The 13,217-nt window shown below is 42.9% G+C and overlaps 1 protein-coding gene and 1 long non-coding RNA gene across 4 annotated transcripts in view; one reads left to right on the forward strand and one right to left on the reverse strand.

Moving 5' to 3' along the window:
- ALDH1A1 (aldehyde dehydrogenase 1 family member A1) overlaps positions 1–13,217 on the reverse strand; it is a 100,222-nt gene that overhangs the window by 37,487 nt on the left and 49,518 nt on the right. The window contains exons 8-9 of the mRNA XM_088464072.1: positions 12,084–12,186; positions 10,009–10,193 (exon numbers count right to left, since the gene is read on the reverse strand). Of these exons, the coding sequence (XP_088320198.1) occupies positions 10,009–10,193; positions 12,084–12,186 (288 nt within the window). The remainder of the gene's footprint in view (positions 1–10,008; positions 10,194–12,083; positions 12,187–13,217) is intronic.
- The window catches only part of LOC148442291 (uncharacterized), a 132,362-nt gene that overhangs the window by 20,561 nt on the left and 98,584 nt on the right, over positions 1–13,217 (forward strand). The gene's annotated exons all lie outside the window — the stretch shown is intronic.

Genomic DNA, 13,217 nt, shown 5'->3' on the forward strand with positions numbered 1-13,217 from the left:
TATAACTTGCCTCCGGGCGCCTGGGATGAATTTATGCCACTGGGTATGTTCCATGAGTAGAAGAGCAGGCACAATAAGAGCTGGGTACCCCAATATAGTGCATAACAAGTAACATAAATATACTTGAATCTCAGGTCACTTACATATCTTATGAAGATATACTCTCACAACCTCTGCAGCAATTTTGTACAAAGCAGTACGCCTGCACGTGTAGATGTTTGTGACTGGTGGATTGGGCAATATTTTGTTACAGTAGTTCAGTTTTTTAACATACTATATAAACAAACATCAATGTATTTTTAGTGTTTCTTTTATTTCACAGCCACACTCTCCTACTGTGTAAACAAAGTTTTTGTTGTATTTACCCTTTCAGTATTTATACAACAGCAGAAACATTTATGGTGCATACACACGGTCAGATTTTGATTCAGATCTGAACGATAACGATTTAAAAAATAGTTCAATCGTACATATCTGAAGGAAAATCTGACATATCTGACATGTCTGAACGATGAACGATGCGCGTTCCCGATGGTCAAATAATGATATCTGACATCTGATGTGTTTGCAGTCAGATTTGGACGATTCAATTCATTTTAATGCAGTCAAAAATCGTTCATAGTTCAAATCGTTCATCTGACACATCTGACAAATCTGAACGTGTGTATGCTCCATTATATGTTTTATACACTGTATTTACTACTTGCTGTATTCTTATACTGTACTTATCTCTTTTGTATGTGTAGTATGAGTCAACAGTATTATATAACATTGTAAAATGAACACATTCTGCAGAAACCACCTCAAAAATATGGTTTATGCTGCTGGGAATTAAGGGGGCATATTTCAGTGTTCACAATTCAAGGAGGATTTCAGGCTTCAGATCTTTTTTTGTGGAAAGTGATAGTGCGATTAGACATCTACTGGAAAGAGGCCCAAAAAGTGCATTTATATTGCTCAATCTGTACCGCTTGTTAAAATCTTATTAACAATGACCTCAAAGTTCTGCTGTATAAATTCTTGCTTCTAAGATAAAGGGTTATTATTGTTTTGTAAAAAGACGTAAACATCAGAATTCCATTTGGTAGCAGTTCAAGCAGTATGTTTAATCATGTGGCTAGGCCAAGGACTGAACATAACACCTTGGAATCTTGCCAAAAACTGGTATTTCATGCACATGTTGATCCCTAAGCATAAAAAGCCTGAGAACCTGGCAAAAACACATATCACTGGTAGAGCTACTTTTACTTGAATGTATAATTATAATACCTTTTTTATCTGATTATGCACAGCACTCTTATATTAACACACAAGTGAATAAGTCCAACATGACAGCAAAGCTAAGTGGAAGGTAATTCTTGAGCAAAATATGTTTGCAAAGTCCAAATCCAAAAGACCTCCATGATCTATGACAAGTAGCTATGCATTGCAAAAAGTATTATATATATATATATATATATATATATATATATACTAGGGGTGAGCGGGTTCGGATTTCTGAAATCCGAACCCCCCCGAGCCCCCCCGATCCGAGTCCGATCCGAGTCAGGCTCGACTTTTCCCGCCTGACTCGGATCTGAAATTGAGGCAAAACGTCATCATCCCGCCTTCCGAGTCTCGCGGGTTTTGGATCCTATATAAGGTACCCGCGTCGGCGCCATTTTCTCACTCGGCTGTGGACAGTGAAGAGGGAGGGTGGGAGTTAGGGCTGTGTAGTGTAGTGTAGTGTAGTGCTGCTGTTGTCCACTACTTCAAAGTCCATAGGGGCTGGCTGTGTTGTGCTGTGCTGCTGTTGTTAATAGGGGCTGTGTCCACTACTTCAAAGTCCATAGGGGCTGGCTGGACTGTGTTGTGCAGTCAGTTCTCCATAGGGGCTGTGTTCACTCCAAAGTCCTGTGCAGTGTCCCAGTCCTAAAGGGGTGCTGTAGTGTTGTCCAGGGGGTGCTCTGTCCATCAGGGGTGCTCCCCCCAAGTGCTAAAAATATAATATATTTTCTGTGTTTGTGAATTGTGTGCGCAGTAGCCGCACGTGCATCAACAAAGTAGTGCCAAGCGTGCGCCTGTGTCATAAGTAAAGGGCCGGCTGGCTTGACCATTAAAGGGTGCTGTAACCCCCAAAGTACACTCCAAACCAAAAAAATATATATTTTCTGTGTTTGTGAATTGTGTGCGCAGTAGCCGCACGTGCATCAACAAAGTAGTGCCAAGCGTGCGCCTGTGTCATAAGTAAAGGGCCGGCTGGCTTGACCGTTAAAGGGTGCTGTAACCCCCAAAGTACACTCCAGTCCAAACCAAAAAAAAATATATTTTCTGTGTTTGTGACTTGTGTGCACTGTGGCTGCACGTGCATCAACAAAGGAGCAGCGTGAAGCGTGCGCCTGTGTCCCATAAGTAAAGAGCCGGCTGGCTCATTTCTTAAAGGGTGGTGTAAACCACAAAGTGCACTACTCTCCAGCAAAAATAAAAAAATATTTTCTGTGTTTGTGTGCGCTTTAGCCGCACGTATATATATCAATATAACATAAATGGAGGACCAAACTTTCTCCGATAAAAATAAAATAGGGAAAGATCAAGAACCACTTCCTCCTAGTGCTGTTGCTGCTGCTGGGAGTTGTTCATCATCCCAGAGAGGAAGTAGGAACATCACTACTTTTACTAAACAATTGACCCTCCAACAGTCCCTAGCGATGAGGATGAAGTACGACAGCAGTCATCCTGAAGCAAAACGTATAACTGAGGCCTTGACTGCTATGTTGGTGTTAGACGTGCGTCCGGTATCCGCCATTAGTGCAGTGGGATTTAGACAATTGATGGAGGTAGTGTGTCCCCAGTTCCAAATCCCATCTAGATTCCACCTGCATCCTCAAAGCAGCAGCGACAAGCGTGTGCGTCTGTCTGTTAAAGGGTGGTGACACCCTCAAAGTGTGCTACACAAACAATAAAAATATTGTTTTTTATTTTCTGTCTTTGTGAATTGTGTGGGCTGTAGCCGCACTTGCATCCTCAAAGCAGCAGCGACAAGCGTGCGTCTGTCTGTTAAAGGGTTGTGTAACCCTCAAAGTGCGCTCCACAAACAATAAAAATATTGTTCTTTTTTTTCGGTCTTTGTGAAATGTGTGGGCTGTAGCCGCACCTGCATACTTAAAGCAGCAGCGACAAGCGTGCATCTGTCTGTTAAAGGGTGGTGACACCCTCAAAGTGTGCTACACAAACAATAAAAATATTCTTCTTCTTTTTTCTGTCTTTGTGAATTGTGTGTGCTGTAGCCGCACTTGCATCCTCAAAGCAGCAGCGACAAGCGTGCGTCTGTCTGTTAAAGGATTACATCGGTGACAGCATCCAAGTAGGCATGTCAGACAGTCCGTACCTGTACTGGCAGGAAAAAGAAGCAATTTGGAGGTCCCTGTACAAACTGGCTCTATTTTACCTGAGTTGCCCCCCCTCCAGTGTGTACTCCGAAAGAGTGTTTAGTGCAGCCGGGAACCTTGTCAGCGAAAGGCGTAGGAGGTTGCTTCCACAAAATGTGGAGAAGATGATGTTCATAAAATGAATTATCAACTCTTCCAGGGAGACCAGCCTCCAGAACGTACAGAGGGACCTGTGGTTCCAGCGGGGACGAATTAATACTCTGTGAGGATGAGGATGTACACACTGAAGAGGGTGAGGAATCGGTGGATGAGGAGGATGAGGATGACATCTTGCCTCCGTAGAGCCAGTTTGTGCAGGGACAGATTAATTGCCAGCTTGTTTTGTGGGGGCCCAAACGAACCAATCATTTCAGCCACAGTTGTGTGGCAGACCCTGGTGCTGAAATGATTGGTTTGTTAAAGTGTGCATGTCCTGTTTATACAACATAAGGGTGGGTGGGAGGGCCCAAGGACAATTCCATCTTGCACCTCTTTTTTTTCTTTGCATTATGTACAGTTTGGGGCCTAGTTTTTCAAACTGCCATTCTGTCTGCCACTGCAGTTTCACGCCTAGATGGGTCACGTGTTTGTGCCGCCCACTCGTGTCGCTTAGCATAGTCATCCAGCTACCTCGGTGCAACCTTTTGGACATAAAAACACTATTGTGAGGTGTGAGGTGTTCAGAATAGACTGGAAATGAGTGGAAATTAAGGTTATTGAGGTTAATAATAGCATAGGAGCAGAAAAACCTACACATTCTGTGATTTTAGCTGTTTTTATGCTTTTTAAAAAAAAAATACAGATCCAAAACACAAAACCCAGAACCCAAAACACGGAAGGATGGTTTTGGCAAAACCAATCCAGATCCAAAACACGAAGAAAGATCCAGATCCAAAACCAAAACACAAAACACGAAAAGTGGCCGGTGCACACCCCTAATATATACACACATACAAAAAGGCAAAATAATAGCACTCAGAGACGGCAAAAAGGACAATTCAATAGTGTACAGTGCCTTGCAAAAGTTTTTACCCCCCTTTGCATTTTTCATGTTTTGTTGCCTCACAACCTGGAATTAAATGGATTGTGTGAAGGTGTGCACCATTTCATTCACGGAACATGCCTACAACTGTGGAGTTGTGTTTTTTTTTATTGTTAATCAAACAACATTTAGGACAATATAACAGAAAACTTCAGCGTGCATAACTATTCACCCCCCTAAAGTCGGTACTTTGTTGAGCCACCTTTTGCGGCAATTACAGCTGCAAGTCACTTTGGATAAGTCTCTATGAGCTTGCTACATCTTGCCCCTGGGATTTTTGCCCATTCCTCATGGCAAAACTGCTCCTGCTCCTTCATGTTGATGGTTTCCGCTTGTGAACAGCATTCTTCAAGTCTGACCTCAGATTCTCAATTGGATTGAGATCTGGGCTTTGACTAGGCCATTCCAACACATTTAAATGTTTCCCCTTAAACCACTTGAGTGTTGCTTTTGCGGTATGCTTCAGGTCATTGTCCTGCTGGAAGGTGAACCTCCTTCCCAGTCTCAAATCACAGGCAGACAAACAGGTTTTGCTCAAGAATATCCCTGTATTTAGCACCATCCATCTTTCCCTCGACTCGAATCAGTTTCCCAGTCCCTGCTGCTGAAAAACATCCCCACAGCATGATGCTGCCACCACCATGTTTCACTGTGGGGATGGTGTTCTTGGGGTGATGGGATGTGTTGGGTTTGCGCCAGACATAGCATTTTCTTTGGTGGACAAAGACTTACATTTTAGTCTCATCTGACCAGATCACCTTCCTTCATACATTTGGGGAGTCGTCCACATGCCTTTTGGCAAACTCAAATCGTGTCTTCTTATTTTTCTGGCCACTCTTCCATAAAGCCCAGCTCTATGGAGTGTACGGCTTATTGTGGTCACATACACAGATACACCAGTGTCTGCTGTGGAACTCTGCAGCTCCTTCAGGGTAACCTTTGTTCTCTGTGCTGCCTCTCTGATTAATGCCCTCCTTGCCCAGTATGTGAGTTTTGGTGGGCGGCCCTCTCTTGGCAAGTTTGTCGTGTTACCATTTTCTTTCCATTTGATGATGATGGATTTGATGGTGCTCCGGGGGATCATCAAAGATTTGGATATTTTTATATAACCCAACCCAGAATTGTACTTCTCAACAACTTTGTCCCTGACTTATTTGGAGAGCTCCTTGGTCTTCATGGTGTGATGCTTCTTGCTTAGTGGTGTTGCAGCCTCTGGGGCCTTTCAGAAAAGGTGTGTTTATACTTACAGATCATGTGACACTTAGATTTCACACAAGTGGACTTCATTTCACTAATTATGTGACTTCTGAAGGTAATTGGTTGTACCAGAACTTTTGAGGGGCTTCATAGCAAAGGGGGTGATTACATATGCACATGCCAATTTTTCAGAATTTTATTTATAAAGATTCTTTTTTATATATATTTTTCTCATTTCACTTCACCAAATTAGACTATTTTGTGCAGATCCATCACATAAAATTCAGATGAAAAAAATACATAAATAACAGGTTGTAATGTAACAAAAAAGGTAAAAAGCCAAGGGGTGAATACTTTGGCAAGGCACTGTATATTAGAACCTAATATACATTATTGAATTGTCTTTTTGCCGTCTCTGAGTGCCGTTATCTTTCCTTTTTGTATGTTACTATGGTATGTGCCGGAGGATTGTGGATATTATATATATATATATATATATATATATATTTCTGACATTCTTCTTATTCTTAGTCCCAAGAAACTGATATTTTAAAGACCTTTAGTGATTCATACCTGAGGTAAGATTAGATTTTCTCATTTAAGATTTTAAACAACCAGTAATAGCTCTTGCCTACATTGATCCATTCGGAGCTTACATGCATTTGTACAGTATGTGAATGAATGAAGCTGATAAGAAATTAACAAGATCAAACACTAAGGCCTCTACCAAGAGGTCCGGGAGCCCCTGACAAATTGAGGAACTTGATGCCACCCCAATAATTTTTCTTATAACTTGGCTAACCGTGCTTATATGGCATATTTTATTGAAGACCCTGCCTGGAAAAACTTAAAATGTAGAGGGAGGGGGTGAGATACATTAGGGGGAGGAGGGACAATGGAATTAGTTGTCCTTAGGGGAAACTAAGGAGGATGAGACTGTGCTGTAACAGTAGCAGAAGGTTTAAGGTTTTGGGCAGGAAGGATGGAAAAGTGGGGTGACAGGAGAGGTTAGTTGTATAGGCGAGGACCAAGGGGCAAGATGTGAGGCCTTGTAGCATATATATGCAGACATGGGGCAAAATATAGAGAATGTGAGGAGGGATTGACCAGAGTTAGAGAGGGCAGCATGACCTGAGTTAGAGAAGGTGGCATGACCTGAAGCAGAATCCATAAAAAGTGGACACTACCGTGTGGAGTCCATCAGCTCCAAACAACATCAAGGCAATGCAGCACCAAGCAGTGCTACAGTATACACAGTATTGCTTTGGTGGCAGATGGGATCTTCCAAAGTACTAGTCACAATATTCCATGATCTGGTCATGCCTCCTCTACCTAGGAAACAGATATTATATTCCCACTGAACAATGTTCTGCAGGGTATAGTCAGAATGATATAAGCTTTCCTCATACTAACAATGTCAGTGCAATAACAATAAGATCAGTAAGGAAGTTCACTCACCCTGTGGTGACAGGGCGCAGCTCCTGGTGTCCACTGTCCATATAAATGTTACATGGTCCCAGATTGCAAGCTGCGGGCTCTTCACTTCTAAATCTTCAGTGCCAATGTCACTTCCATCATCATTGACAGAGTCAGACCTCCTTGCAATATGCTGTCTGAGTACAGCTGCCGGACCTACCCACTAAGATACAGAGGCTGCAGCCCAGCACTAGACATGGGGTGCTCCGCTCCCTCCAACTGATTGTCAGGATTCCAGACACCAATGACGAGAGCAAAGGGGCTGAGGGCTGAAAAAGTGCCATGGCCTCATGGGGAAGGGGCTTGACAAATCTGATTTGTCCCATACAATGATGAAGGGGTACCGATATCTTTGAACCACTGTTATTCAGGTGTCACTGCAGTGCACTGTTATTCAGGTGTCAATACAGTGCAAATCCACACTAAGCACTGGTGAAGCTTCACCTGCAGCAGGATATGTGTGAACAGCCATGCACAAGTCTGGGGCTGGCAGTATAGATCACAGATTACAGAGGGTATAGAAAGAGTGCTGCTTGTAGTATATATTCAGGTCCGTGTATGTACTCTGTACAGACAGCTGAACCCACTGACAAGGGTACTCGTGGTGTGCTGGTAACAAACACATGGGTAGACAATCGGTGGCTGTGTAACAGACAGGGCCCACCTTATTCCCCCCCCCTTCTAAAACTGTTGGACGCAAAATTTGAAAGGGCCCTGGTGCCCAAAGAAATAACATGCTACAATGCCCCTTTCCACATGACACACACATACACACATATATCTATAGTTATTTATCAAAATTGACAGGAAATGACTGGAAATTAATGTTATTGATGTTGATAATACTTTTGGAACAAAAACAGGTCCAAATGATTTAGCTGTTTTTATCACTTTTAAAGAAATTCAAAACCGACACTGAACCAATACACTTGAGGGTGATTTTTCCAAAACCCAACGATGATTTAGAACCAAATTTAAAACATGGCGGCCTGCGCTCATCTCTACTCGAAACCCCAAAGTTCAGGTGTGTTCAGTTTTCGACAGAGCTGCATTGCTCACCTCTAGTGAAAAACTGACGTTTTAGGTTTTACCGCATCTTTACACTTTCCCATATGTAAGAAAAGGGTCCGCAGAAGATATTGAAAATATGTCCTGCAGTTCCATGTCAAAGCAGTCCCCGTAGGATTTTATGGGGCTGTAATGTGACCACATGTATAAAGCTCTGGAATGCTTTCCATAGCTTGTGTCCACTAGCTAACGCCATCAACAGTTGACACTGTCTATAGTAGCCTATGGGCCACTTTACCAGAGAAACTCGAGATCCTTCTCCATTATAGGACCCAGATCCCATACCCAGAAGTCATCAAGATGAAGGTACATTGCAGCGGACATTGCAACAGGTAAGGGGGAGATCATGAGGGGTATTCAATATGAAATGTTAACTTCACTGTCGAAGTTAACGTTTCATAACGGAGTTTTTACCTGCGCTAAAGTATCGGGCGCGCTCCCGCTTATACCTGTATTCAATATAAAATTAACGAAAACGGGAAACTCCGAAGTTGGATTTGCGTAAAGTTACGAATTTTTCCTTAAAAAAATTGTAACACCCCCCTAAAGTAGTAAAAACATGGGGGAACACTATGGGTACCCCCGTTTTAGCCTTTAATTGAAAGTCGGGTATTTAAATAGCTGCAGCAGGTGTTTTTTTCCCGACATTGAAGAAGTGATGCAAAAGAGCACTTAGGTTATTTTTTTCGTTTTTTTAAGTGGTCCCATCAAATTTGGGGTACATGAAAATGGGTACTAGCATATTTTTATGTCCCTAAAGTAAGTTTTTAAAAATTCTGCATTTGTGCACCTGCCGTTATAATTCTATTCTAGAAAACATCTGCTGCATACTTGCAGAATAGCACTGAACCTATTTCCCTATTGTTAAACAATTTTTTCCCAATTTTTTTTTTTTTCACCCCAATTTTTAAATTCATTTTTTGGGGTGTCCCTATTTCTTTTAAAACTTTTTTTGACACAGTTCTTTTTTAAATGTCATTCCCAGGGGTGCAGGCTATTTTTTTAAGCCTGCACCCCTAAACCCCAATTCTGCACTTTTTTTCGACACCTATTCAATGGTGAAAAGTTATCCCCGTTTTTTATCAAAGACTTTTCAAAACTGCGATAAGTCTTTGAAATTGAATACGGTGTAAAAGTCAAACCTGCGATAATGACGTCAAAAGTGCGATATTAACGCAAAAACGATGTTATCGCTCCCATATTGAATACCCCTGCATGTCTGTTAACGATCTCATTATAAATGCGACCATTACTAGATCTCTCCCTTAAACCAATGTATCTTAAAAATCATATTACACTATTTGGAAAATTGCCTGTCACTGTCACTCATGCACATTAGTAGGACACCACAGATAGAGAGGTTGAAATTAAATCAGTAGTTAGTATGGGTTTTAGGCTTCAATGAAACTGGTGCAGAAATATTGCATCTAATTCACCTTTATGTAAAGGAGTTCATAGATTTGCTTAACATTAGCCATGAAAGGTTATTTTGAAATGTGATATTCAGCGCTTCCTACATGTTTCGGTTTCTTATATGTGAAGAGTAGTGTTATTGCTTGCTCTTAGAACACAAAGCATATTTTTGTGTGAGTTTCTACAACCATATATGTAAAGTCATTATGTAACAGTTACAGTAATACAGTATATTAATTGATTAAGTAATTTTAATTCAAAATCATAAAAAACAGATTATTATAATATATTATATGCAGCTGCCTCACAAGTATTTTCATGTGCTTTTAAAAAAACATTTGTCTGATGCACTATAGTCAAATAATCAATTTAGTTGATTATATATTGTAATATATTGTAATATACCTGAGGACCTTGCACTGTTCCCGGTGCAAGAGGATCTCCTAGAGTCCGCTGCTTAGCTTTCTCAACGCTCCTGCGTATAAATTCATTGTAAATCGGTTCTTCCACAAATAGCCTAGATCCAGCTATGCAGCATTGGCCTTGATGATAGAACAAGCCATGGTGGGCCTGCTCTACTGCATTGTCCACTGACAGGAGAAATATAACCTGGATTATTTCAGGAATAGCTGGTAGTCTACTGTTGGCAGAATTACTATCATGGAGATCGATTTGCTAATACTGCTAAAAGGTACAAAATCTGCATTAAAACTACTGCAACCAATTAACCATTTACTTTCAGTGACATGCATTCAGATAGAAGCTAATTTTAAATTGGTTACTAACTAAGATTTTAATAAATCAAGTAGCTCATCTTTGCAATAGAACTATTATTTTACACGCCAAAGTCCAAATGTGAATGCTAAAAAATGATCCCATTCCCTTCTCTGAGCCTCACTTGTTCCCCTTATCACACATCTTTCCATTTCCCAGGAGATTGTAAGTTCTCTCAAAGCAGGAACCTGCCTACTCTGTGTTTTACACTTACATTTGTTTTATCTACCTTGTACGTATGTCTCCGTGTTTTATGCAGGTCCTGTTTTTCCCACTGTCTGCTGCTGTCAAACAATGCAGCACCTTACAAGTCAATAACAATAATATAAGAACAACCCTGTAAGAGGCATAGGCCCACATGTAATAGTTTGCAACTCGTCGTAGACAACAGTGTGCAGTGTCGGACTGGGACATGAAGGGCCTATCGGGGGAATACAGCGGTAGGGGCCCATGCTTAAAAGGGTGCGGTCATCCACCAGAGGGGGTGTGGCCAGCCACCACAGATGCTTGGCTAACCAATGGGCAAATCTTGGTGTAGTTTCTATAGAAGAGAACCAAGCCCCCATGCTGATCAGTGTTCCTGGTAACTGACCATCTAATTGAGTAACAATCTATAATTTGAGGTCTGGAACCTGACACCTAAAGGAGGGGTGGGCCCACTGGCAGTGGGGCCCACCGGGGATTTCCCCTATTCCCCTGTGGGCCAGTCCAACCGTGACGGTGTGATTCCGGAGATGTAGCCTGTAGATCTATAGTGGCAATAATTTAAAAGACAAAACCAACCTGGGTTTGCCTTTTAAATTACAGTTACTTTCAATCTACAGGGGATGTAGTTTAAATCCCGGCTGTCGGGATGCCAGCTTAGAATGACAATAGTCAGAATCCTGGCGCCGGCATCCTGATGGTAAGTAGTGGGGCTAGGGGTTAAGGTTAGGCACTGGGGAGAGGGCTGGGGTTAGGCAGTAGGGGGAGAGGGTTAAGATACTTACCGACAGGTGTCGGTATCCTAACCCTGTCAGGATGCTGGCATTGGGATTCAATAGGAATGGATGCTATTTGCTGTTCCTCCATACAAAATGTCACTTTATGCATTAACCATAGTAAACTTTCACTAAATCTATCACTGCAATGTATGTTTTTTCTATTTTGTTAATGGGTATGGGCTCCAATAAATGATAGGAACATGCATGATGTACTTATAGACCGTGGCATCATAAGGGGGGTGTGGGCTGCACCCGGGTGTTACCCGCCAAGGCGTGACACCAAGGTGCAGACTCCCCCTTAGTGACAGAAGTCAGGTGCTGCACTGTAGTATTAAGTGCAGCACTTGGTTCCTGAGACTGTGAGGGAGCCGACACTGCACACAGGACAGGGCTGTCAGCACCTCCTGAACCCCCCGCTCGGACCCCCGGTAAAAAGTACAGAATGAGGTATGGGCCACGAAGCCACGCCCCTTCCTGTGAGGCCACAACCCCTTTTTCGGCAGCACACGGCTCCGTCGCGCGCACAGCATCCCTCCCCGCACCAGGTGACAACGCGGGGACAGGCGCCACTGCTTATAGATACATGTATGGGTAAATTCTATGTTTTTTCACTACACTATCCTTTTCTAGCTACATCGGTTGGATAATATTGGCAGCAATATTGTTTTGACCAATTAAACTAATTTCAGCAAGAAAGAGTGAAGAAAAAGTAAAACTACGTACAATCTGCATCTGCAAAAACGATGATTGGACTTTTTCCTCCAAGTTCCAGAGTAACTCTCTTCAGGTTACTCTTCCCAGCTGCTTCTTTTATTAGCTTTCCTACCTGAAACATAAAACCAATGCAGTAACTATATATGTTCATAAATAAATTTTCATAAGATTCTTCATTCCATTGGTTGCCAATAATTTCTAGTTACTGTATTTCAAAATGGCATGTCTCACAATCATCTGTACATCAATGCAAAATTCTGGTGGTTGGCATGGTTGTAATTACATAATGCCTGTCACAATCCTGGCTAGTTTTTACCTTTTGTGACTTACCTCTGCCAGCTGCTCCATGGATCTGTGTTTGTAATTCTCCTGGGACATCTGCTCTGGCTGAATCATGCTGGCTGTAACATCTCTGTGTGTGCAGACTGCTCTCCCCCCACACTGATTAAACACCTGGACCCTGCTCTGTCTGTGAGCATTGCTTGTCTTAATTGGAATCACAGGTGTGGTCCTGTTTCTCAAGGGCTGCAGAGATGAATACTCCCTCTGCATGCTGTGCCTTGCTCCACTCTGAATGCCACTGCCAGACCACCTGTCTGTATCCACCAATTGCTGCCAGACTCTAGGTATATAGATCCTCCTCTAATAGCACTCAGTGCTTGAACATCGTGTTACGTTCCGTGGTGTACTGCTTGTGCTATAGCTTTACCTCTGTGTGCCAGTATGTCCCAGGCTCCTGCTGGTTCCTAGACCAGTGCTATCCGTAAGCCTGCTGCGTTCAGCTATCCACACTACCAGACTCTCACCTACGGCTCCCAGGCCGCTCCACGTAGCTTCCACGCTGCCAGCTTCTCCACACGGCTCCTAGGCCGCACCAAGTAGCTTCCACGCTACCATCTCTCACCCACGGCTCCCAGGCCACACCAAGTAGCTTCCACGCTACCAGAGTCTATCCACGGCTATCCAGCCGCTCCCCAAAGCCATCCAGCTACCAGCGTCTACCCACGGCTATCCAGCCGCTCCACGTAGCCACCCAGCTACCAGCGTCTGCCCATGGCTATCCAGCCGCTCCACGTAGCCACCCAGCTACCAGCGTCTACTCACTGCTATCCAGCCGCTCCACGTAGCCACCCAGCTACCAAC

This window comes from Taudactylus pleione, unplaced genomic scaffold (genome assembly GCF_031769625.1).
Source record: "Taudactylus pleione unplaced genomic scaffold, aTauple2 ptg001573l, whole genome shotgun sequence".
Lineage (NCBI taxonomy): Eukaryota > Metazoa > Chordata > Amphibia > Anura > Myobatrachidae > Taudactylus > Taudactylus pleione.